The sequence below is a fragment of the Astyanax mexicanus genome, chromosome 1, assembly GCF_023375975.1.
Source record: "Astyanax mexicanus isolate ESR-SI-001 chromosome 1, AstMex3_surface, whole genome shotgun sequence".
Taxonomy (NCBI): domain Eukaryota; kingdom Metazoa; phylum Chordata; class Actinopteri; order Characiformes; family Acestrorhamphidae; genus Astyanax; species Astyanax mexicanus.
Window position 1 is genome coordinate 60,220,367 of NC_064408.1, and position 27,502 is coordinate 60,247,868.

The 27,502-nt window shown below is 38.0% G+C and overlaps 2 protein-coding genes across 7 annotated transcripts in view; both read right to left on the reverse strand.

Moving 5' to 3' along the window:
- ankef1a (ankyrin repeat and EF-hand domain containing 1a) overlaps positions 1-4,247 on the reverse strand; it is a 257,727-nt gene extending 253,480 nt beyond the window's left edge. The window contains exon 1 of the mRNA XM_049481122.1: positions 3,748-4,247. The gene's annotated coding sequence lies outside the window, so the exon portion shown is untranslated. The remainder of the gene's footprint in view (positions 1-3,747) is intronic.
- Positions 4,248-4,348: 101 nt separating this feature from the next.
- The window catches only part of pde4dip (phosphodiesterase 4D interacting protein), a 116,036-nt gene continuing 92,882 nt past the window's right edge, over positions 4,349-27,502 (reverse strand). For 3 of the 6 annotated variants that reach the window (XM_022686515.2, XM_022686507.2, XM_022686486.2), the window contains 16 exons: positions 19,828-20,075; positions 18,942-19,073; positions 17,516-17,716; positions 16,487-16,762; positions 15,366-15,497; positions 15,118-15,240; positions 14,810-14,999; positions 13,413-13,537; positions 13,190-13,312; positions 12,014-12,109; positions 11,542-11,738; positions 10,459-10,590; positions 10,183-10,321; positions 8,113-8,159; positions 6,797-6,887; positions 4,349-4,934 (listed from right to left, as the gene is read on the reverse strand). In XM_022686515.2, the coding sequence (XP_022542236.2) occupies positions 4,747-4,934; positions 6,797-6,887; positions 8,113-8,159; positions 10,183-10,321; positions 10,459-10,590; positions 11,542-11,738; positions 12,014-12,109; positions 13,190-13,312; positions 13,413-13,537; positions 14,810-14,999; positions 15,118-15,240; positions 15,366-15,497; positions 16,487-16,762; positions 17,516-17,716; positions 18,942-19,073; positions 19,828-20,075 (2,440 nt within the window). In that variant the 3' untranslated portion in view covers positions 4,349-4,746. The remainder of the gene's footprint in view (positions 4,935-6,796; positions 6,888-8,112; positions 8,160-10,182; positions 10,322-10,458; positions 10,591-11,541; positions 11,739-12,013; positions 12,110-13,189; positions 13,313-13,412; positions 13,538-14,809; positions 15,000-15,117; positions 15,241-15,365; positions 15,498-16,486; positions 16,763-17,515; positions 17,717-18,941; positions 19,074-19,827; positions 20,076-27,502) is intronic. The other 3 variants (XM_022686489.2, XM_022686496.2, XM_022686502.2) reach the window with 3 other exon arrangements.

Here is a 27,502-nt window from a genome sequence, read left to right on the forward strand (position 1 = left end):
AAAGCTGATCGTACACTCATCAGTGGGGAAACAGTGATTTGTCCTGAACAGCCACAGAACTGCACTTAGCGCTCACACAGTCAGTCACAGTCACGTGCAGAAGCTCAGCAGTGCTGGAGAGCGTATAAGGAAGCTTATGTAATGTGGATCTCTGATGTAAGAACTTGATGCAAGTTCCTTCACTGTGCAGAAGCAGCAGCCAGTCTAAAGCCTTTTTATAGCAGCTGTGAAAATAACACTGAGGCTAGTGGCTTCAAACAAGCAAGGCTTTGTCACAGTGTGACAATGCTAACAGAGAGTCACCACTGGAATCTAGTGGAAAGATTTCATAATGTTGTTTCTTCACCATTAGATTGATTCTGTCACCAATAGACAGTTCACACCACCTACAGTGCAAGGCTCAGAAAGTCTCAAAAAGTATTTTATCTGCTTTCAGGGCTCAGTTTATAATGACTCCTCGGTATCAGCGATGCGGACAGTAGTGCTAGAATATGGTGAAACAGTCAGCCTTGCAGTCAGCCATGTCCGTATCACAGGCTACGTTCACATTATAAGCCACATTGCTCTAATCTGATTTTTTGGTAATTGGTCTTGACGGTTCACATTCATTGAATTTTAAGTGACCTGTATCTCTGCGACTTGTTGGTTTATAAAGGGAAATGGATGTCTTAGCAGCTCATATGTGGAGCATCTGGAGTGGAGAAACAGTAAACAGCTGGTCTGAAGTACATGCTCAGGTCGAGGAGGAGAAAAAAGGCCAGGTGGCTTGTGTTTGCCATCAAACCAAGCTGAAGCTGGCATAAAGTTATCCAAAATCAGTGTGTAAGACTGGTGGAGGAGAACATGCCAAGAAGCATGAAAACTGCGATTAAAAACCAGGGTTTATGAGTATTAACTTGTTTTCTTTGCATGATCTGAGGTCTGAAAGCTCTGCATCTTATTTCAGCCATTTCTCATTTCCTGCAAATAAATGCTCTAAATTACAATATTTTTATTTGTTTATAGAATCGAACAATTTTTCGGTAACACTTTATTTTAAGGAACACAAATTAAGCGCTGATTAATGTCTTATTATTTGCTTAATAAAGCCTGTGTAAGTGTTATTGGTGCTTATTTAAGGGTCTGTTATGTGGAAATGATTAATAATGGCTGTATTATTACTTTTAGTGCTCAATAAACAGTTATGTTAGCTCCCTGTTAATCAGATTATTAAGCATGAACTATCAGCTAATTCTACATGTTAGTAGTGTATAATTGGCTGCAGTTTGATCTATGTGAGTTTGGTAAGGTTATGGCTGTGTTGGAGTTTATTGAGTTAATAAGGGCTTAATAAGTCACTTATAGACCAAGAAGTGCACCATATTCTAAAGTGAGGTTCTGTTCATCACTAATTAGACACTAAAAAGAAGTGAATAAATATTTAATCAATCACAGACTCTTAATTAGGCACCAATAACACTTACACAGAATAAAGCCTAATAAGTAGTGAATAAATCATTTACAAATGGCTTTATTAAGCAAATAATTAGACATTAATAAGCGCCTAATTTGTGTTCCTTAAAAATAAAGTGTTACCCAATTTTCTTTTACATTTTATGAACATCTATCTATCAGCATTGAAATTTGCACAAATGATATTGTACATCATCACTGTATATTTGTATATTGGATATTTTAAAACAAGGTAATCAAGAGGCACAGACAGTCAAATGTTTGTCATCCTTACCATTTTTATTAAAATAACCCCCTCCCCCAACACACACACACACACCCACACACATACACCCATCCGTTTTCCTGAAGCGCACATGCATATACAAACTGAACCAGCTCACACAGATGGAAACTCATCACCTCTTTGTTCTCATTTCCACATTAACACTGACAAACACATGACTGTTAACACATGAGGATGATTGTCGTGTGCGAGCCGGTCACAGCGGTTCTCTCTCCTGATTTGATGAACAGTGCTCGAATATCTCAACATATCTGTGTTTGATTTGTCTCACGCTTTGGTCTGCTTGTTTTATAGCTTTAATTGATTGTAAATATTAATAGAAACATTACTGATTGTCTAAAGCAGTGCTTCTCAAGGTTAACATTTTGCTTCAACCCACCTAGTTAAACATATTGAAGTGGGAGGAGCTGAGAACCACTTTGAAAAGCACTGGTCTACGGTGTTTTAAAGCTGTAGTGAGATCCAGTTTGGCATGAAAATAACTAACTTTAATTGCTGAGCATAACACTAAAGGTATTGTGAGCTGAAAGACTGAATCCACAACGTTTGTTTATGTAAAGTACAGTAGAGCACACCCAATTCCAAACAGTAGTGTACTATTACAGCTCATGCAGGTCTGGATTCAGCCTTTCCAGCAAGTCCAGCAAATATACTAGGCGAATAAAATGGCACATGGCAGACTTGTACATATTAAAGTAACAGCTGAGGTGTATTGCATGCTTAACAACTTAAATATTGAACAACTAAAAGACAGGAGTTAATCACTCCTGCTTTCTACAGTGTTATGACCAAAAAATGTCATTGATTGTCTCATCTAGGAGCAAAATCGAATATATATTCCAGGAAATACAAGTACAGGCTTTGGGTCAAACAGAAAATAATAAAATAAAAAGCTGGTCCATTAACAATACGTACCAATAATACAACAAACAGGTCATATAAAATATTACTACTCCTTTTGGACCAAAAATCATTATTTTCCAATAGTAACAATAGAAAAACGGAGGGGACAGTTACACCTAACATAAACTCAGTCCTGGTCCTAGGGTACCTATGCAGTTTTACTGGGTTTACCCTGAACTAACATCTAACATCAGGGAAGCCACTCAAATGTGCATTGCACGAGTGACTCCAGGACCCAGGCTGTAAAATACTGCCACGTAATACGTAATAGAAATCTGAGAGAAATCTGAGAGACATTAAGGGGAATGGGAGGGGTCCAGCTTTGGCAGTAACACACAGTTCCTCTTTTTTTGTATTTTTTCCCCATTTCAGGGCTACAGTGTTCAAAAGTAAGCCACAGCAGGTTGCTTTCTCTTTGCTAATTCTGCATGGCAGCATTGCACCATCGCTCGCTGTTAGGTAACAATGTACAGTGTAACAGGTCTGGCTGATTATCAGTAGTATTGTTTTTTTATTATTAATATTTCTGTTCGCTCGCTATTGCTGGTTTGTCCTGAAAGTCAAACAAAACTTAAAGCATGAAGATATTATATTATTAGGGCTTAAAGGCTTTGAAAAACCCAGGTCTAAACATGCTAAAAATAGGGACGCACCGAATATCTAACAACTGAATTGGTTCGGTTTCATTTATACCAAACTGTGATGCTTTTTACGATGACACAATCAAATCACAACCAGAGTGGAGTGAGACGCTCTCTTTGTAAATGCAGCAAACATGACATGCTGGTGTTCGAGGATGACCCTAGAATGTCTATTTGCAGACGGTGTTGAGCTTTAAGCAAAAAGAAAATTAAATAAAAAATAAAAAAATAATTTCGGTGCATCCCTAAGCCAAAACCCAAGTATTTAACATATTAGGCTAAAGTCATTTACAATAATGGCACTGCATGCTTATGTACAGTTAAACATACTGTAAGGTTGACATTAAATATACACAAAAATGTGGTGTACCACATTAGCCACCTTTAGACAAGTTTAAGATTGAAGATAGCAGCTTTTGCTTTTCATAGACCATATACAGGGGTTGGACAGTGAAACTGAAACACCTGTCATTTTAGTGTGGGGTGGGAGGTTTCATGGCTTCAATAGAAGCAGCCTGGTGGCCAATCTTCATTAATTGCACATTGCACCTGTAAGAGCAGAGTGTGAAGGTTCAATTAGCAGAGTAAGAGCACAGTGTTGCTCAAAATATTGCAATGCACACAACATTATAGGTGACATACCAGAGTTCAAAAGAGGACAAATTGTTGGTGCACGTCTTGCTGGTGCATCTGTGACCAAGACAGCAAGTCTTAGTGATGTATCAAGAGCCACGGTATCCAGGGTAATGTCAGCATACCACCAAGAAGGACCAACCACATCCAACAGGATTAACTGTGGACGCAGGAGGAAGCTGTCTGAAAGGGATGTTCGGGTGCTAACCCGGATTGTATCCAAAAAACATAAAACCACGGCTGCTCAAATCACGGCAGAATTCAGTGTGCACCTCAACTCTCCTGTTTCCACCAGAATGGTCCGTCAGGACAATAAATTAATGTGGTCTAAAACCAGGTGTTTCAGTTTCATTGTTCAACCCCTGTATATCGTTACAGTCATACTGACACCTCATACTTTATTTGTTTTAGCTCATTTAGTGTTTTTAGCATTTAAAAAAAAAAAAAAAAAAACAGAAATAAATCAGAGATATGAGGTTTCGTTATGGCAGTGACGATATGTCCTGAAGCCAGTGGTCTGCAACCCTCCTGGGAGGAGCTACTTTCCTGCAGGTATTAAATACAACCCAAATCTAACAAACTCCATTCAGCCAGTCAAGGGCTTATAGAGGACCAGTGTTCTTGGATCCAAAGTCTGTGAGAAAGTAGCTTTTCATAAAACTGTCCTGAAGATCTCCTCAGCACATCAGATGAGATCAGAAGAGAATTTAGTTGAACTGATTGCGAAGTACAGCAGGAGCTACATAACCTACGTATGACACCTGAGCCAAACAGCCCCGACATTCGTAAAGCTTTTAGTGTCTCATAACGGAACAGGAGCTCAGAGTTTACTCAGCACAGTGGAGACACAGCAGTGCTGAATCCTGAGAGCGCACTCCCAGAGAACACCTCTAGAGGGCGCTGTGTGCCAAAGTACTGTGCGAGCTGTGGGACAGACCCAGCTCCACCGTGTCTCTGATTGGGAGGGGTCATAACACTTCCACCACCAGAGGAGCTGAAGATGGAGCTCTGGGCTTCACCTAAACACAGAAGAGAAAGAGAAAGATGTGTTATTGAAGAATTAAAGGATTGAAGTTTTAAACTCTTAAAGCAGATGCAGTGCAGTGATCACTACACACAGACACAGCGCTGGTCAAAATGTACGGATTTGAACTGATGCAAATAAACATACATACAATAAAACGTAACAAGAAATTTTAATTTTTAACTAAGTATGTCATATCCTGTGAGTTTTCCAAGCTGAAAAACGAAGTGTAGTTCCAGATTTCTCCTGGACGCTCCTCAGCCAGCATGTGTATATATGTTCAGTTCCATCAGCAGCTCAGCGGATTTACCACATTTACCAGCAATTTACCAAACCAGGTGTTGAACTAGAAATAACTCTATTAAACTCAGATGAGGAGAGATTAGGAGATGTTTTAGGGAAAACAGTGTTGCTGTAAAAGCACTGCTTGTTTTTTGTAAAATTGCGGTTTGTAATGTATTTATTTTAATGCTTTAGTGTTTAACTGAGCTAATAAACACATACTTTACAGATAAGAAGCTTTTTCTTTACTAAAATTCCCACAGGTGCCTAAAACATTTGCACAATACTGAATATGGATATTTGCCTTTGATTGTTAATTATTTCAATTTGTTTAATTTTTTTTAGCATTGTCAACATTAACGTTAATCTGCAGTTTATCTGGAAACTGTAACGCAAATTAACATGTGATGCATTTGCAGATTTATTTAGCAATATAAAACAGCAATGCTTATTGTTGAGTTCAGAAGGGAGATTACCTTGTATTTTCTCCTTTAAAACTTCAATTAAACTCAGTAACTCAGCCCATTATAATATTCTAGTTTAAAAAGCATCAAAATTACCCTGAGATTTAATAATACAGCAAAACTACTTTGAGATATTTAAATACAGTAAAACTTGAAGGAGATATTATAATAGAGTAAAACTACCCTGACATATTAAAATACAGCAAATCTACCCTGAGATATTATAATACAGTAAAGCTTAAATTAGTTATTATAATATAGTAAAAAAAAAAGATCTAGTCTGCCAGGTGTAACTCACACTACACCCTTCCCAACAATACAGTTAAGTACCGACATTTAAACAAATTTAATCATAATTTTATCCATGATTTAGACACTTTGTAAGGGATTGGCAACAATAATACAAATGTAAGTGTTTAAGCACTGATTATTTTATTCACATTTAAATACCCATCATCAAAAGCTTAGTATTAAGGAAGAAAAACGTGATTAATCACAAAATACTATTGTGATTAATTTGATTATTTTTTAAATGATTTATACCACTAGTAAATATACATTTCATGCATGTTCTGCTTAAATACTGATTTGATCCCAGATCTAATATACTAATACTTAGATCTAATATTACAGCCTAGAATGTTCACATGTCTCTGAATGCCTCAACTACACTGATCATGAGCGTTAGATTAGAGATGAGCTCCCCTAAATTTCTTCTGCTATAAAAATCTTATCCAAGGGTTTGAAGAGTGATGTTTGCTCACATGAGACCTAAAACGTTTGCCCTATTGCTAAGAAAGCACCATCTTGAAAACTATATTTATATTCCTTAAAATAAAACTGGTTAGGTTTTAATACGGTTTTATTTTTGACATTTTGAAAAAAGCTGAAGTGTTTTCAATTTCTGACAGGCTCCTTTCGTTTTTAATTTGAAAGTAAAGCTGTGTGAATTAATTGGACTGCTTGGACTACACGGCCATAATGAAGAATCTAAGGCAAAGCAGATGTGCAGTCTCTGTCTCTGTGTTTGGGTTTATGGGCATAATTTGACTTCTGACACACAGACACACATACACACACTCCCACAGGCAGAGCAGGTCACGGGGTGTACCTCTAGCAGCCCAGGGAGGAGTGGAGGAGAAGGACTGAGGGGAGAGAGGAGGAAAGGAGTGGCTTAAGGAGGAGATCCTGAGCTCATTCTTCTGGAAAAACTCGGAGAGATAGAGAGAGAGGAGGAGGAGGGGAGAAACAGCCAGTGAAAGAGAGGAAAGTGACAGAACACAGCAATCATGTTTCTTCTACCCTTTAATCACACTAATAATGTGAGTTCTCTATCTTCTCAATACATTTAGGCCATGTTCCCATTACAAGCCACATTGCTCAAATCTGATTTTTTGCTCAGATTGGATTTTGATTATTTTGACGATTCACAGTCATAAATGTAAGTGATCTGTATCTGTGTGTAATGTGAACGAATCCCTGAAACGCCTCACATGCGCACATTACTACATTACACATTTCCTTCTTTTTGGAAATAAATCAATGCCACCAGACCCTGAACCAAAAACATGATTCTTGAAAAAAGGGTGTCAAATCTGGTGTTTTTAAAAAAAAAAATTCTTAAAATATTTAGATATTTAAAATTCAGGTATTGAAATTTCAGTTAAGAACAGTGAATGTGTAAAAGCAAAATCAAGCATGAATTCTGATTTGACATTCAGGTCACATGTCCATGGATCAGATACGTTTCTGATTTAAAACCACATATGAAGTGACTCTGATTTGTAAAAAAATCTGATTTGGCATGTTTACACTGCGTTGGAAAAATAGATTTGAGACATAAAATCAGATTTGAATCACTTCAGCCTGGAAATGTAAATTATAGCCTAGCATTTTGAGCAAGTACAGTAAATAAGTGGACAGTAGTATACTTTTTTATTTTAAAAAATAAATAAATAAAAACTGTAATTACAGTATCCAAATCACACATGCAAAGAAGCTAACTTTAAAGACATTAATTCTGCTTCCTTTCATTATCATTCCATCATTATGAGACATGCCATAAAAGAACCAATTTTGTTTTTTTTCCTCTGAAAAAATATGCTTGTAAAAGGCACATGTGATTGTGAAAAACCTCTAAATTAGTAACCAAACCTTGAAGAGGTTCCTCACTCTCACATACTGCTTGTCCACCCTTTTGTAGCATCTTTATTTTAGATAGTGTACTAATAGTGATACATGCTAAAACAGTACACTAGGCAGAACAGAGAGCGAGAGAGCACACTGCAATCTGGGGTGAAAAAAAGCTTTTGGAAAAGTGTGGATTGAAAAAGAACCCTTGCAGTGCTTGAGGATATGAAGGGTGAGAAGCTGTGGTTGGATATTGATGGTGGCAGCTGCAGTGAAGGTGTGAGAGAATGGACTCACCTCTAGGTTTGTGCGAGCCTTTTTCAGCACGTCTCGCGTTCTGGAAACTGTGAACAGACAACAGCAAAGTGCCTCAATGTTCAGCCATGTACAAAAACAGCCTTATCACAAACAACTGCTGGAGGGGAGAGGACACACACACACACACACATATAAAAACATTTACTTGTTTTGATACAATGTGAGGGTTGTCCACACACAGTACTGTGTACCAAAAAAATATTATATTTCTAATAATTTATATAATTATATTTAAATAGATTTTAATCTAGACAAACACTGCAGTCCAAAATGAGGTTTACAGATGATCATATGCCCACAGAAAAAAGGTGTTTTATAATTAAAGGAGACAAAGATATTTAAAAGACTATAGGTGAGGCATTTAACCTTATGAACAATACTAACTGTTAAGCTTGGTGGTGGTAGTATTGGAAGTATAGGCTATATGAAGTAATAAAGAAGGAGGACTAATTTAGAATTCGTTTATGTGTTTCAAACCATCATGACATTAAATATGAAAAGGTGGCATCATCTCAGCTCTAAGCCCAACACTGCCATGGCATTCATGTCCATGATGAGTGCATGTTAACTTCCAACCGCAACTGTGTGTCCTTTATTTAATAATTTTATACGTAACCACAAATGTAACTGTATTTTTTTTGGTCAGCTTTTGTTGCCTTGAAAACTATGAAAACAAGCAGGCATTCAAACACTCTCTCACATGCTCAAGACAACCATCACAACGCTATTAGTCACCCTCCTTGGGCAAATTTCCTCCTTCACTCAAGATAAATGTTAAAGAGGGGCAAAGAGGAAGGAAATGGCTCCCTATTTACTACTTAGGGCACTATTGAATACGTCTGCCATTTTGTCCGAATCATAAGGGGGAATTTGAACGTGTTTTAAAGGCACTATAGACTCCCATAATGCACCATGATCTATAATAAACATCACTGCTTACTACACAAGCTGAATTTGTCCTAAAATGTATTGCATTGCGAGTCTCACTACTAAGCAACAGACAGCCGAACAAACTGAGCAGACAGTAAGCCATTAGGGTTGCCAGATTGTTACAGTGGGATTCAGAGAAAACAAAGTCACTTGGTAAAACACGTAAAAAAAAAACGCCAAAATGCAGAAAAAACACCCAAACAGCATTACAGGGTTTATTCCAACACGATCTTAAATAAAATACCACAAATATCTTAAATATCACTAATTACAAAAAAATTATATTTATTTTTTTTATCTGCATGTTTGTATTATATATGTGTTTTGTGCATTGTACGATAGTACACACAAACAGGGGCGTAGCAGCAAATTCTGGGCCCTGTACACTCTCAATGTCAGTGGGCCCCTGTCCATGCCAGTACACAATGAACGTGGATTTTCATGGGCCCCTCTTTTTACTCGGGCCCTGTGTAGTCAGGTCCACTTTTCCCCCCACTACCACGCCCATGCACACAAACCAAAGAAAAGTAATTACAGTACATAAAAATAAACTCGCAAGCAATGAAAAAAGTAAATACTCATAGAGTTACATAATAACCAACACAAACACTGTTTTTTTCACATTTCAATCAGCAGGACTAAAAGCTCTGTCTCTGTAACGTTAGATATCTAACTAAAACACTGATGAGTTACATTTCTAAACTCTTAACTCTTGGTAGTTTTGTCTTCCCGTCAAAGCACAGAGTTTCCCCCTAGACAATTTCAGACCCAACTCGACATTTGGCATAAAACCACGCAATCTGGCAACATTGGGAGCCGGTGTAGATGGTTCATTTTAAACGTTTCTCCGTGTAGTTCATTAATGTGAGGATTATGTTTCTAAATACTAAATTCTAAACACATTTTAGCCGCTCTGGTGTTCCTGTTTATGCGACCCGTTCTGGCGCATGTTAATGACAAGGGAGTGTCCGAATTCACTCCTGTTTTCACAACTACTTAAACTAACTAGTGACAACCTATATAGCGCTACACTAATAATGGTAGTAGGAAGCCATTTCGGTCACAGCCAGTAAAGACAGAGCAGATAAAAAAAGGGGAAGCCATTTTAAGATGCCTCACGTTGGTTGACGATGAATTGTTCCATGCTGTCCTTGGTTCGGTTGGAGCTTTTCAGAGAGTCCATGGTGTCCCTCAAAGCCTGCTCCTGTTCAGACAGTCTGCGCTTCAGACAGACCACCTCCTCTCTCAGAGACTGCTCCTGTACACACATGAACATAAATATGAGGTTTTAAAATGTAAATATTAAATCTAAATGTCAGTATCATTTGTAGTACAGTAAATCAATTAAATGACATGTGTAGAGACTTAGTTTTGCAGAACTCTCCGTGTTCTGACCTTTTGAAGCTGCTGGGCCGTGTCCTCGGCGCTGGGCAGAGCTGCCCTCCAGAACATCTTGAGGACAGAAGCAGTCTCCTCTAAAACTTGCTTCAAGCTTTTAGTGTTAGTCAGCAGGCTCTTCACACACCCCTGAACAGAGAGACACAACACAACGATTGACAGTGTGAACAAGGCTAAAATTAAAATCAGGCAAAAGAGCACAGCGCTGCCTCATTTGTATAATGCTAATTGGGCCTCATTAGCTTTCAATTATTGTAAACAAGGTTTGGGTGAATAATTACTTTAACACAGTTTATAGAAAGATGCTGCTGGTAATTTCTGAACAAAAAAAGTTGTTTAAGGATTCAGTAACTGCACTGTACACACTGTAAATACTCCTGATCACTGTCCTTTAACACTGAAAAACTGTGAATTTACTTAATTTCCACATTTCCACAATGACCACTTCTGAATTGTTTACAGTTGTGTTGAGTGGAATCAGAAATTGAAAAAGTTTAATATTTATAAAAGCTCCTCACAGAAAGTTAAGGTGATTCTGAATATTTTTTCTAAGATGCATGAGACATTGTTTATTTTTATTTATGGATACTTATTTGGAAATACTCTGCATATCTGAATCAACTGAATTCATCCATTATCAATGCAGCGCTCCTGTAGGTTATTTGACTTACCTTCTTTTTTATTTTAACTTTTTATTAAGAAATTAAAGATTCGTAAAAGGACAAACTCAACATTGTATTGCAAATAGAATTTGCTGTTTCACTTTACTTCACACCTCATGTAAATATATGATGTTTTTTTTTTTTTTTTTTAACATGAACATCAATGTCAATTAAGCAATGGGCATTAAAATAGTCTGTGATATAATATTAAACAGAATAAAATAAATGGATAGTACTAAACATAAACAATAAAGAAAAAACTAAAAAAGGGCATAGTTCCAAATAAAAATGTTGTCATTTAGAGCATTTATTTGCAGAAAATGAGAAATGGCTGAAATAACAAAAAAAGTTCAGATTCATAAAGTTTTAAGAGTTTGTTTTTTAATCACAGTTTTCATGCTTATTAACTTTGACTGACCTCCTGAGGGCTGATCTTCATGCTGGACTGCAGAGTAGCCTCTATCTTGCGGATGAGCACCTTGCCCTCCAGAAGCTGCTGCTGCAGAGCGCTGTAGTCGTCTATGTGGCCGACAACGTGACACCCTGTCCTGCAGGCGAAGGAGCCATCAGGAACATCCCTCTCTCCTCGTGTTCCTGTGCAGGGCTTCTGTGGATCTGTTCAGGACAGGTTTATTAGTTATTAAGTTTTCTCAATAAATTTATAATTTCCCTCATTCCCATGTCCAGAGCTATGTGGGGCTTTCACTTACACAAACTATCATATTCTAAAAATCTAATTCAGTGTAAACTGGCAATTATATTAATCATATTTGCAATTTTATATTCTATATTCTGGCTAATACATAAGGATCATTTCTAGAGGGGGTTTTAACTGTTACTTTGTTACTTTTGTGTAACTTTAAGAGTGGCATTAAGAGGGGATGTCTCACCACTAGCAGCAGACTGATGGTCCTCTGGTTCAGGAGGAATGGGGGAGGCCGGACTGAACAGTCCAGTATCTCGAACAGGAGGAGAGGGAGACGGATCTACAAACAAAAAAAAAAAGGATAAACCTTTTACATTAGAATAAATCAGCATAAAGACATGAAATTTAAAAACACAGGGCCCAATCAATGTATTTCTCAGATTTGCTACTCAGAGAAGTTGGGAACACTGATTATAGAGATTCCTCACTGATTAGGGATTTATGGCCATGTTGAAGAGAAATGTATATATTTTTAAGCTAGACAACGCTTTGTAATATAACAATGCCAAGAACTCAAGATGACTCAAATAACAGATAAATAATGCTACTGTAAATGATTGTAAATAACGTATAGATAATGTAGAAAAGAATACATATAAATAATATATAATAAATAAAAAAGATAATGTGTCAATCTACAATAACTAATTAATTATACATTACTTGCAATTGCAAAACTGTTGCATTGTCAGCTTAAAAATCCTAAATTGTCTCCACCCTAGCGATTAGTGATGTCACCTTGTGTTTTGTTTGTAACCCCGCCCCCTTGTTACCAGTCCTAGGTGTTCCTCACCTCCTTGTGTATATATTATCCTATATTATCCTCCTTGTGTAAAAAAAATAAAAATAATATAAATATATATATATATATATATATATATATATATATATATATATATATATATATATATATATATATATATATATATAATATCCTACTGTTATTTTCTGCCCTTTAGTTTCTTATTTTTTTTAGTTTTGATTAGTCTTTGTTAATTAGTCATCCCTGTCTTGTTTTTTGAGTTTCTTGTGTATGTTTTCCTGCATTTACGTTCGTTCTCTTACTCTTTCCTGCGTGACATAAATAATGACTATTATTGTATAGATATGACCTGTTTTAAATTATTTCAATAAACACTTTATCTTTATATCCATAGAAATGTTTACAGCTTTGATCCCATTTCGATAAATACCATTGTCCTCATGGATTAAACAAATAGAAAAACACTGGTGAATGTGTTTGTTTGAAAACTGCAATAGTGGGTTTTCTTCTCAAAGACAGCAGGTGAATATGGCCTTATTGAATAATGGAAAATTAAAGATGTTATTAGAATGTTGGTTTATGGGTTGGCTCGTTTACCATGGAAGAGCTGTTTTCTGGCAGATGGCACGTTAGGATCCAGCCTGTCACTCAGCTGCTGTTCCAGCAAACGCATGTGAGACTTTGGTTCCTGCAGCTCAAAGGCCAAATCCTGTGAAGATCCTGAGAGCAGAGAGAGAAGAGAGAGAAACATGATGTAAAACAATCCATGGAGTTGACTAATGGAGTTCCGTATGTTTATTAGTTTGTGTGTGTGTTTTACCTGTGCTCACACTCCTGCCAGTGCCACACATTCTCTGGTACATCTGCAGCTCACACTGCAATGTGTGCACCAGTCGTCTGCTCTCACTCAGCTGCTGTTGGAGAAGGTTAACCTCATGCTGGAGCCTGTACACACACCAACACACACCCAGTACAACATCAGTCATACTGATCAACAAACATATACAAGTACAAGCACAGCTTAGTCTAGTTGGCCCGGGTGAGCAGACGTATTTCCTCAGATTGACCCATATTGCAGAGTTTTAGGTATCCTGAATTATCCCTAGAAATTGTTTGTCCTGTATTTGAGAGTGTAACACCCTTTAATCTGCTGAAACACCGCACAATACTTGTGCCCAACACATATAAAGCACATATAATCGCAAACCAGATCCACTTGTAGTAATCCAGGCAGCTGGAAGTAACTGTCAGGATGAAATCCAGCCAGTCATACGTAGGAGAAAGTGGGGCACATAACAGGCTAAAATTTACACAGAGAACAGGAGAACATGTTTTGGTCATCTTCTCACTTTTGCATAACAAGGTTGTCTTTACATTTTGACTAGATATAGACAGATTTTGTTTTAGTTGGGTACAATAGTGGAATTTATTCCTATATCGTTTAAATCTCATCTAGAATGCTGCACTACGGTATAACTTTCAATTGTGTAAATAACTAACAGCCAGAGCTAACCAGGCTAAAGTGAAGCCTTCACACCACAGGGTTAGTTTTAACACAGTGGAAAAACTTGTTCTCCACAGGAAAACAATGGGATGCCCTTTGTTTCATACATTAATTAATATAACCTGTACTGTAGGGATCATGTATAACATATTTCAGTGTATTTGTGCCAACATCCGCTTGCCAGATATGAAAAATGGCAATTTATTGAGGTGTGCACTTATTAAAGCCAAAAAAATAAAATAAAAAATATAGTTATAAACAGTATCTTACAAAAGTGAGTACACCACTCACATCTTTGTATATATATTTATCCTTACTCTACTATTACATATATTTTCATTGGAAACACTGAAGAGATGACACTTTGATACAATGTAGTCAGTGTAAAGCTTATATAAAAATTTGATGTGCCCTCAAAATAACTTAACACACAGTTATTAATGTCTAACCACTGGCAACAAAAGGTGTGAATAGGGAGCAGGCCTGTTAAATTTAGTGTATTGGGTACAATTCGCTCATACTGGTCACTGGAATATTCAACGTGGCACTTCATGGCAAAAAACTCTCTCAGGATGTGAGAACCAGAATTGTTGCTCTAAACAAAGATGGCATAGGCCATATACCATTGCTAAAACCCAAAAACTGAGATACTATATCTCTGACCATATAATATTTAGTCACGCAAACAAGGTCAAGGCCATGTCCTGCAGTACCTGTTGGCATTCTCCTGGCTGTTTTGTCGCTCATGCTTGAGCTGCATAGTTTCCTGCGTCTGCTCTTGCACCTGCACCTGCAGCCGTCTGCATTGCTCCGCCCATCTCTCCGCCTCCAGCTCCGCCTGCTTCACTCTGCCACGGCCTGAGAGGACTGCCTCTTGTAGCTGCTCTACCTCTTTCATGCCCTCTGCAGGAGAAGAGAATATAAGTGCAATACAGAAACCGTGCATTACAGTTGCTAAACTGTCAACTGCATTAAATGTTATCATGCACAATTCATTTTATTTGAGAGATGAAAGCTTTACCTCTTCTGGCCAGTTGGAGCTGGCTCTGGAGCGCGTGATTGTCCTCTTTTAGAATCCGCACCTGATTGGAGAGCTGACTGACGGAATCCAGTCCTTGAATGTAGATGTTTGTGGGGGCACCTCCTAAATATTAATAATAAAAATAATTATAGTAATGCTAATAATGTATAAAATTACATAGATAAAGCCTAAAAAACAATTGGCAAAGCTCTTTATATAACTTTTGACAATGGCTATAAATGTCAAACCTCCATCTCGTGACATGGAAGCCAGTCTGTCCTCCAGTTGCTGTCTCAGACGATCGTTGGTCTGGATGGAATCTTCTAGACGTCTGCGGAGACTGCGAATCTCCCTCAGATGTTCCTCCATCAGGTCCGTTCCTGTGACACAGCATAGAAAACTGTACATTAGTATATATTACTCTACAGTACTGTATAAGACAGAGCTTGGAGTGGAGCAGCTCTATGGGGCTCCATCCAATACTTTTAGGATGAGTTGGGGGTGGGGATCATCCAACACATTGACCTCACTAATTGTCATTAAAATGCAATCAAATCCTCACAACAATGTTTCAAAATCTTGTCTTCCATGAACAGCAGAGAAAATTAATTAAAATTACGAAAGCAGTATTACCGGAAATTAAAAAAAAAAAAACAATAAATATGTGTCTCAATACTGTATAATGTCATAATGAATAATATCATGATAACATACATGCATAAACATTCAGTAACGTACAGACATACCGTGCATGAACAGCTCTGGAAAAAATTAAGAGACCACTTTAGTTTCTCTGATTTTGCTATTTTCTCCCAAATTTCAAATAAAAATATTGTCATTTAGAGCATTTATTTGCAGAAAATGAGAAATGACTGAAATAAAAAAAAAAGATTCAGAGCTTTCAGACCTCAAATCAGTTTTCATGCACCTTGGCATGTTCTCCTCCACCAGTCTTACACACTGCTTTTGGATAACTCCTGGTGCAAAAATTCAAGCAGTTCAGCTTGGTTTGATGGCTTGTGATCATCCATCTTCCTCTTGATTATATTCCAGAGATTTTCAATTTGGTAAAATCAAAGAAACTCATACTTTTTAAGTGATCTCTTATTTTTTTCCAGAGCTCAATTTGTCTTATTTGTTTAAGCAAATAAATAGCAATTGTACATTAAACATGTGCAGAAATGTGTTAATGTTCTATACAGAAAATCAATTAATATTAATAAACTTTTGAAACTTGATGTGATACTAACACAAATGTAATGTAATGTTTTTTTTTTTAAGAATTCGTTTAATGTGTTTTATATTCAAAACATACAGTGTGTTTATACTGAACGAATCACATGTTTGGGTCCTCAAACAGGGATATTACCTGTGTGCCTGGCACCAGACTGATATCCTGACGAGCCGGAAGAAATGTCCCCATAAGCACCTTCCCTCACTGACTGAGACTCGTACGGCATATCCCACAATGCACTGCTCTCCAGGAGCCCTTGACCTGACTTCAGAGCAGGGCTGGCATTAAGGCTGGAGAGAGGAGACTGGTGAAAGGCAGGCTGGGACAGCAGGTGGAAGCTGCTGGGGTCGGTCCGGGGGTTGGTGCCCAGCGAAAAACCTGATACAGGTTTGACCTGAGCGCCACTAAAACCTGCAGAGAGACACAGAATAGGACAAACAAGCTCAATTTCTTTCGTTTTTTAGGTGGAATTAGGTGATTTGAGCTTGTTAGCTGTAAGACAAACAAACACACCGGGTCTCAGAGGTCTTATTTAAAGAATATGAGCATGGTTAATGGATTAGACAGAAAGAGCTACATGTCGATTGCTATTAGTTATGATAGATGGGAAGTCTAGCATGAGGGGCCTGGAGAAAATTACACAATTACAGACTGAACATTTTGTTAGCGTACATGTGTGAGCAATGCTTCAACCTTTCCACTTGTTCCGTACAGTAAATTGTGCTCTTTTTAAGCGTCATCTCTTTTCAGCAGAACAAACTCACCCATGCGAATAAAGAAATTACACATCAGATTAGTGATGTCGTCCACACAAAGCTTTACTCATCATGCTTTACTCATAACTCTGCTACTCATAATTTGTTCTTCTGTGATTCACAGCCTCTAGTTCTTCAATATATATATATATGCATTATTTATCATTCAGTAACTTATTCTTCTTCTTAATCATTGGGTGTCCGATTATTTCAAATATTTTACAGTATCAATACACTACATAAGTCATTATTATGTCTAAAATATAAAAAAAATATATATCAGATTTTGGAACTACAAATGATTCAGACTCTAATGATGACACGCATGTTATTCCACCCAAACACGAGCCAAGCATTAATCTGTGTGAAACACAAACACAAGCAAACAGGAGCAAAAACGCGCGCTCACTGTTCCCGAGCTGCCTCTGCAGCATCTGCAGCTCCTGGTGCACCTCGGCCAGGGAGAAACCCCTGGCACCATCACAGCGAGGTCTTAGGTGCTGGGTTTGGGGGTCAAATGGCAGAGAAGCCATCTGAGCAGAGAGGCTGGGGTGACAGAGGGGGGTCTGGGGAAAGGTGAAGGGACTGAACACAGGTCCAACAGAGAGCCCTTGTTGAAGGGGGAGGAGTAGAAAATACATAATCATCAGAACTTGACATTTGACCCAAAGTGTTCAACTCTGTGCACATAACTGTGTTTATATGTATCATTAATTTGAGTAGAAATACATACTTAGTATTTTATTCACAACATACCTACTATATAATGTGCTAGAGCTGGACAACAAATCAAATTTCATTGCTTGATCTTCAGAGCATTTAATCAACGGGTGTTCTCACCATGTTGAACCAATAGAAGTCCTTAGGCAAGACTTCTAATACTACATTCTCTTACTGCAAAACATTTTAATGCAAGTTGCTCTGGATGAAAATCTAAAAATCAGTTGCAAAATGCAAATGAATGGCTTATTTTTGTGAAAATAAGTACATTGCTCAGTAGAAAAAACAAAACAGATTTTTTTGCACATTTTAGCTCATTAATTTTTTACCTTTTTACCTTAACAAACTGACAGCTGTATTTAATGTGTTATTACTTTTGCACATTTTGCCCAATTTATAAGAACTTGATATTTGACCTAAAGTGTTCAAACTTGTGCACATGACTGTGTGCATATTTATCATTAATTTGAGCAGAATGCATAGCTACTAATTTTATTCACAACATACTTACAATATAATGTGCTAGGGCTAGACAACAAATCAAATTTAATTTGCCTAATATTCAGAGCATTTAATTAACTTAATTTAATGCTGCTTTTTTTAAATATTGAGTCTGTGGTTCATTAAAATGATTGTTCATGAATTTTAATCAAGGTAAAATGTTTAATTTGTCTGAGGTTGATTTAAGGTTATATTGCCCAGCACTAATGTGTGCAATTACAGACTGGTGCTAATCTGCTACTAATATGCATCATTTGTCAGCTTCCCTCTATAACATATATCATTGACCTGTTTCTGACTGCAATATGATTAATTTAGATGTTTTTGGTTGGTGGACCATTTACAATAAAGCAGTGACTGACATGGCAGCACTGAGACTGGTCCATCAAAGATTGACCCCTGATGATTATTAAACTATAGCTCAACACATAAGCTTCTTCCCTGTCAGTGTACTATACCGTGAATTATAAATTAGATGTAGCTCAAAAAGTAATGTGTGGAGTTCTAATGAAGTGGCTATGAAGTAAAACATTTTTCCAGACATTTTGCTTATAGGCGATAAACATGTTGTGTTCTTCAGGAAATGTAGTGGAACATCCTCTCTCTTGTCATACCTGTCTGCACTGGTGTGTGAGGAGTGCAGTGCATGCTGGGACAGCTGTTGTATGACTGGTGACCATGTGAAGAAGTGACAGACGGTGGGATGGATGGATGTGGTGGGGCAGGGCCCTGCTTACAGCGGGACTCTGGGAAAAAGAGGATAAGTAAGATGAGACAAAAAGACAAAAAAAAAAAAATAATAAAATGAACTTATTAAGGAAACTAAACTAAAAATTGAAATGAGAACAGAAACCAAATAAAATGCTATCTTGATTTAGGTGCACCTTAAATGCTTGTTCATTACTTTGTTATGACTTTTTTCTCTATTAATATGTTTTTATTTTCCTTTGATTTGTCCCATGATCAATGGTATATCTGTCATTTGTATGTTTGTGTGTGCACTCTAAAAAACAGAGGTACGATATGAGTACTTTTTTGTACTCGAAGGTACATTCTTTATAATTGTACCCTCAAAGGTACAATATTGGTCTTTACAGGGTCAGATTTGTTCCCTCTGAAGTACAAAGTCATTTCTAACAGCAATAAGTACAAATTTGTACCATTTAACCAGCCAAAAGGTACATTCAGTATTCTGCATCACTGTACTAATGAACAATATATATTTAAATTGCACATTTTTTATTTGAAAGCCAGACAATTTTGTATCATCAAGTTTTTGAGCCATTTTTAGTTGATGACAATGTTTATAATCTTTATAATCTATACTGGCACAAAAAACATGGGTACAAAAAAGTACTTTCACTGAAAGGTACTTTTTTGAACCTTAATATAAGGTACAGCCCCAGCGACAAGCTTTGTACTCTTTTAAGTACAAATCTGTACTTATATTTCTTAGAGTGTGTGTGTGTGTGTGTGTGTGTGTGTAAGAGTCTGGCCTACCAGCAGGGCTCCTTTCGGCTGCGTCCACTTGGCTGAATTCACTGGCAGCATCCAGTTCCGAGCACAACTCCAGGTCCTCATTAGTAGAGCCCTGTTCGTCAGAAATGAAGGACGTGCGCTCTGATTGGTCAGTGGCCTCTGAGAGAGCATGGCTGCTGGCAGGTGTGTCTGGACGGGGCTGCTGCTGGTCAAGTTTAGAGCGTAGTGATTCTATGAGCTTGTCCTTCTGCTGCAGTTCTTTACTCAGCCTGTGGAGAAGAAAGAGAAAGCAGTTACTACAACAGTGGAAATAAAATTCGTATCTGTTTTTATTATAATTGCATTACTCAGAAGAAAACTTTGCTTTAGGATGGTCCACATTTGGGGATGTATGGATGCATTTAAGTTTATTAAATGAAACTTCACAGGTACCGATGAGTCACTTAGCTCCTTATATAAGATTGAGAATAATACTGAGAATAATTTAATACTATATACTGTAGTAGCAATTCTTTGTTGTTACTGACTGCTAATAAGGTGGTGTACTACAGCAGTGTAACAGAAGTGCCTTTCTCAACGGGAGAATAGAATTTGATTCTCTGGCTGGGTGTTCTCACCAAGTTGAACCAATGAAAGTCCTTAGGCAAGACTCCTAATGCTATATTCTCTTGAATGCACCATATTAAAACACAAGTTGCTCTGGATAAGAGTATTAATCAAATACTAAAAATGAAAGTTACAAAATGTAATCAAATGACACTTTTTGTGAAAATAAGTTAATTTCTATACAGAAAAAAAAACAAGATTTTTTGCACGTTAGCACCATTCAACTTAAACTGACAGCCATATTTAATGTATTATTACTTTTGCTCAATTTTTTTTATTTTTGCTTTTTTTGTTTTTAAGAATTGTTATAAGCCTCCAACAGGAAACCATACAACCCAGATTGTTTTTCACTTTTTCCCCAAATACATATCCCATACATCTCCCAAATGTACAGATATTCTCCATAATCCATTCCTCGTCCGATCGCCATACACTGCTTGATCCATCAACAAGCACTCTGTTGCAAAGCAGTTAAGTGGGATTCTGTCATGAAAATTGTGGTGTCCTGTGTTAATTTCATCAGAGCTCATGCTCTTAACCACAGGCAGTTTCAGGATTTTTTGTCTGAGCTAAATGCTGATTACGAAGATGTGCTGTACCACACTGAGGTCCGCTGGTTGAGTCGAGGGCGAGTTTTGAAACGTTTCAACGACCTGCTCCCCGAGATCAACGCGTTTATGCTGTCCAAAAACAAAGCTGTGCCAGAACTCACCGATGAAGAATGGAAATGGCACCTTGCTTTCTTAACAGATGTAACCGACCTACTCAACAGTCTTAATGTGCAGCTCCAAGGCAAGAGAAGACTCATCAGTGACATGCATTCGTATGTAAAGGCGTTTGAAGTAAAACTGGGTCTCCTCCTTAAACATGTGAAGGAGAAAAATTTCTGCCATTTTCCCACTACACAGAAACGAGCAGCTGAGGTGCCTTCACTTGGATTCCCGACTGAAAAATGTGCGGAGGCCTTGGAAATTTTGCAACGCGAATTTCAGGTGAGATTTCAAGAGCTTCATGCCCACGCCAAAGACATTCGTCTTTTCCAGATTCCCTTTGCTGCAGACATTGACTGCATCGATCCAATTTACCAGCTGGAACTGGCTGAACTACAAAATTTTGACAACCTTAAAGACGCATTCAAGTCCAGCACTTTGGTTGATTTCTATGCCTCTCTTCCCGGTGAGACGTACCCAAATCTAAAAAAAACACGCACTCAAAAATGACAACAATTTTTGGGAGCACCTACATCTGTGAGCAGACTTTTTCCAGGATGAAACAGCTCAAGTGTCGAACGAGATCCAGACTCTCTGATGAACATTTGCATCACTTGTTACGACTGACAGTAACAAACATGGAACCTGACATTGACAGTCTTTCAGCCAGAAGCAGGCTCACAGTTCACATTAACTTATGGAAAAGCACTGTATGAGGTAGGATAATGGAAATTATTACTTAATAAATCATTAAAATGTCTGCATTGTGAATTACACATATCGCATATATTATGCAACCAGTATCACATGATAAATAGTTTTTAATGTTTATTTTTAGTCCGGCCCCCCAGAAGACTGAAAAACAGTGAGCTGGCCCTTTAGTTTAAAAGTTTGAGGACCCCTGATTTAAAATATTACAAAAAAATATTTTTACAGACATCCCTCTGACAATTTATTTCTGTCTGAATAGGGCTTTAGTGATGTTTGTTAAGAAATACTTTTTTGAGTACATAAGGATAAACAAATTCAGCAAAAATTCTAAATATAAGATTGTATTTGCAAAATGTCTTGATAACTGAATACTGAATAACTGATTCAACAATAATAACTACTCCAGTACTTACTACAAGTACTAGACTGAACATGTCTTATAGTTGCTGCTAAAACGTTAAGGTTATAGTAGAACTGACCCGACCGTGTTCAGCACATCTCTCTCCTGTCTCTGCTGTGCATCGTGCTAATTTTGGATTGGCAGTGCGTGCAGAGTGGGATTAATTCTGACTGATTGTTCTTTGATTAAGGGGCTTGGCGCTGACGGAGCTGACGGCAAACTGACGCCAAAACATGCTCCCAAACGTGCACCACCTCCTCGTGTCCATCAAAAAATCCCACACACACACACATACATTCTTCCACACCCTATTGTATCTCTTCCACATCCTCTCTCAGATAACCCAAAATACACTTCCATACAGACACACAGGAAGTGAGACAAATACGCCAATCATACAGAACTGAGATCCGAAAGCATAAGTGTTATGTACAAATACTGGGCTAAAACACACAAAACACTGGTCAAAGCTATATATAAGTGTATCTCTGCCTGGAATACAAGTAAATACAGATGCAAGGGTCAGACTGGACTGAGTTGGACTGGATTGATTAAGTCTGACCTCTGTATTAAGTTCAGTCACTGTATAGATTTTTTCAGTTTCATCAGCAGCTCATCTGATTTACTTTATTGGAGGACTGATCTAGGTCTGTCATGATGATTACGTTATTGATTTATTGTTTAATGTATTGACAAAATGCTAATAAATTGATTAACCTCAATATTGGCTTATTTTTTTCCTTAGCAAGGAGAGCTTATTACCATGAATGAGGTGGTATGGTGACTTTGTATTTCTTTAGGATATTTGTTTTATTTTGGATAATTAAAAAAATATGTATTATTGAAAAATTGGTGCTATTTAAAAGTATATAGATGCATTTGTACAGCACAAAATTACATATAGATGCATTTGTACAGCAAAATAAGACAGGACAAAAACAGGTAACAGGCCTAGTCTAATCAGATAAAACAGGTACTGAATGGTAATTATAAAAAAAATAATACTAAGTATGTTTTTTTGTAAATACCAGTCAGAGCACACTTGATTTGTTTTGGTCTCACAAGTGCTCCCAGTCCAAACAACTCATCATGTGAGTTCCTGCTTGCTTTGACAGGCATCCAAACCACTACTAAGATAAGACTTAACAGCAAGGGCTTGATTACAGCGGCCTACACTTTAGTTTCCAGCTGTCAATACAACACAAGTCACATACTCAATTTATAGCATTTATTAAATAACTAATAGCAGTTACTGAAAGAGTGAATGAGCTTTTAGAGTAAATAATACTTTTAGGCTTGAGGAGCAGTACTCAAGAAAAGCTTGAAGAGCAGTATGATAAAGGGCACCAGTGTCTTATGTGTTAATACTAATGTGCTGATACTAAACGCAGCAGACAATGTTGAATTGGATTGTGGAGAAAAAAACAAAGAACAAATCAATGCTAAACAGTCTGAAAAATGCCTGAATTACAATTTAAAATCTCAAATCTTCTAAATCTTCTAAAAATTTTCTAACTTCTTCCACTGCTGGTGTGGCTGTTCACCTGAATATATTTGACCTATGTCTAATAAACCTTTATTTATAACCTTTATTTATAACCAAAACTATACTCCAAAACATCACCACATTCTCATTCCAATTTATTCTAACTCCACACGCTGTCCTCCTTTACTCTTACTTTTCTATCTGCCGCTGCAGTGCCCTCCTCTCTCTCTCCGTCTGCTTCCTCAGCAGGATCAGCTCTCTCTCCTGCGCCCGCCACTCCCACAGAGAGAAGGAGAAGAGGGAGTCGCGGTACAGCGGGCTGCTTTTAGACAGCATGCACCTCCACAGGGGAGCCATGGCTATCCGGCCTGTCTGCTGCCTGCCTGCACCATGTCCTTTTACTGTCCGCTCTACACCCGGGTTACCCCCGTCCTCCTGCGCTGCTCGAGACACACACAGCAGCAGGTCTGGGGCCGTGGCGCTGGGCTCCGTTTTGCCGGCCAGTCAGCTGGAGTACTCTGTGGTCAATTCATTTGATGACTCACTCTGCATTTTAATATAATGGTGCTCACTGGCTCAAAATTATACTTATTATGTATAAAAATGTGAATCCATAGGACACTATCTTTGGAAGAATTATAAAGCCTTATGAAGCCTTGCAACATAACCTGGTTGCGGACAATCAATTAAAAAAGAAAAAAAAAAAGTGTTATCCTCAAATGTCCAGAGTGTGTTGTCCTCAAATGTTCACACATTGTCCTCTAGGTCTGTTACAGCAATCAAACAAGCTCAAATCCTCAGATTACTCAGGACGGCTTCCAGTTGAGGCCAGTCTGTTTCAGCACTTCCATTTTGGCACAGTTCTGAGGAAAAAGGTAATACATTCCAACCAGTCTATCCAGTAAATGACAATCCATTCGTATCCAATTCTGTCAAGATCCAAATATATCCACATTCATTTATTACCTGACTCTCACCAACCTAACTAAGGTGAGGCTTGCTTTCAACTTGGAGAGAAGATGGAAAAAAAGAGAACGTAGTCCAAATATACAGATTAGGCAGGATGGTGTCCAGCAGAAGCCAATCTGTCAGGCAGAACAACAACACGAGTGCACGAGTCAGGATAGTGAGCATGCCCAGTGAGCAGGTCCAGTGCAATCCTGTGCAAACCTCCTCTCCTGTGTAATGACTCTGTTGGAATTATTCCCAGTATGGAATTATTCTATCCTTCTGACTGTCTTCTCTTTTGACTTTCCACTGCCTCCAATAGGGACAGAAGACCGTTCAACGTCACCAGTCAACTCTTATCCTTCCCCCAGCAAAGACCACGCTTCCGGAAACTTCCGTTCTCTCGCAAGGAGGAAAAGCTAACAAGGGCCGCCCGCTTCCTAAAACACAACGTCCTTTCCCATCAACTCCCAAACACAACAAAACCCTCATGGCAGAGAGTGTGTGTGCGTGTTGCCATGTGTGGGCTAGCGCAGAACGGTGTAGAGTCCTTGCCTTAGGGCCGGTTTGTTCTCTGCGTGGAAACAGGAAGCTTCAGTCAAAGGACAGAGAGACAGAGACAGGCCATCCGACAACAGGCTGAATGGTCAAAGATAAAGCATATCCATCCTTTAGCATGGACAGATAAAAAAAAAAAAAAAAGCCTCGAGAAGCTTGCTTTTATCAAGCCCTCAGTATTATATATATATAGTCAATTCAGGAAAGAAAAGCGAAAGAAGAAGCCTATGGAAGAAGCTTGGCTCTGGTCTCTTTCAATCCTGTCCAGCAAATAACTGTGTTCTCTTCTTCATTCGCTGTGTTGTTAATTCTCTCTCTCCCCCTCTCTCTCTCTCTCTCTCTCTCTGTCGCTTTAGCTGCCTCTGACCTATTTCACTCACGAGCTTTAATAACCTAACCTGATTAGAGCCCAAGTCAACACCCCGTCCTGAGTCCCGGCGTAACTGCAGCAGCATCAGCCATGTGACCACTCAGTTTCAGGGGTTAAATGTTCACATGGAAAAGGGGGGGGGCAAAGAAGCACAAATAAAACCACAAAATAAAAGCCATACAAACCCCCCCCCAGACCCCCACCTTCCAGTCAATTACACTAAATGAGTGTACTGGCACCAAAACACAGCTAAGTCCAGCTTTGCATCTGGTTAACCATCTGTGCCATAAACCCTGCAGTCTCTCTCTCTCTCTTTTAGCCTCATTTTTCTCTCTCTCTCTTTCTCTCTCTCTCTTCGTTTCTCAATTTGCTTCTCTAATTACCCACGGAGCAAAGCCTGACCTTACTCTCACCCTGTCAGAGAACATCATCTAGGAGTGAAGTGGGGAGGTTTTCAGAGAAAGATTAGATCTTCACAATCTTCATCCTCAGCTTAACTCCACGACTTGTGGATGTGCTGCAAATTAAAGCTGTTGGTCAGGCGTCAGATCCGACATGACATAATAGAAGCAGTTACTAATTGCATCGTGTCAACCCAGGTCCAAGTCCGGCATAGATGGAGGTCCGAATCCCGATGAGAAAAGCACAGGCGTCTCTCATGCAATTGTCCTCCAATGGTGGTCAGCAGAATCGAGGGCCTCTTCCAGAGACGTATCCATAGCTATTGCTTCATCTAATAACCTGCTGTGTTCCTACTGAGCAAGGAAGGATGATATACAGTATTTCTGGGCTTGTGTGCTGGAGCTGTGCGGAGCTAAAACAAGCTCTGTCCTTCTGTCCACATTTCCAGGCCAGTTCCTCAGTGCAACAAGGCTCCCAGCCACCAGCATGCCAAGCCATCCCAGCTCCAGATGATGACGCAGTAGGACCCCAGGCAGTAGGTCTCACACAAACACAGTGAATGCACGAGCACAGCGTGAGCCTCAGCTGCTGCTTAGATATGGAAAAGATTAATGATTTCAGCCACGCAGCCAAAGACCAGAGTCTGCTTAAAGGCAAAGCTGAGCAGGGTCACTATATCAGAGCCGACTAATCGACGATCCACAGCATTCTCAATCAAATATCATCCTGACTGTACTACATTTCTATTTGTTCCTTCCTAAATATTTGTTCTTTCTTACTTCTTTTTTTAAACTGTTATTAATTTGAATAGTCTTTTTTGTACAAAACAAATTTGAACTACTTCAAATAAAGGTCTTGATCTGTTATTTATCTTACAATCTTAACATTTTAATATATAAATATAATCATTTTTTTTTTAAGAATTGTGGCTAGATTTAACTCAAATATTATGTAAAAATCTTATTTTTTTATTGTTTTAAATGAAAATGCTTGAGAAAGCTTCCGATCTCAATAATTAGGCCAATATACTTTTAAATAAACAAAGCTTAAATTATATTAAATCAATGCTAGAATGACTAAAATACGATATTCCTGTAGTAGTTCTTAAAATTAATTATTAAGGCTCACTGAACATGAACAAATACTGCCATTTATGTTTATACTTAACCCCGTAACAGGCCAGGATTTTTGTCAATTGTCAGCCTGACAGTACACCACTAAATCTTGAGGCTTTTTATTCAAGCATTACATAAAAAGCTTTCATGTTTGATAAGGAACATTACTGAAAAGCATAATTGTAATTGTAATAGAAAACATAAAAATATATAGTAAATCTGCTTATGTTAAAACATGAATAAAGTAAGAAAATTAACTCTTTTCTGAACTTCATTTTAAAATCTTTTCCTGAATACAAATCAAACCTTTAGTTTCGTTATGTTTGTCTAGTTTTTAATGTCGGTTTTTAAACCTGCAGAATTTGGGTTGATTCGTGTTACTGATCTGGA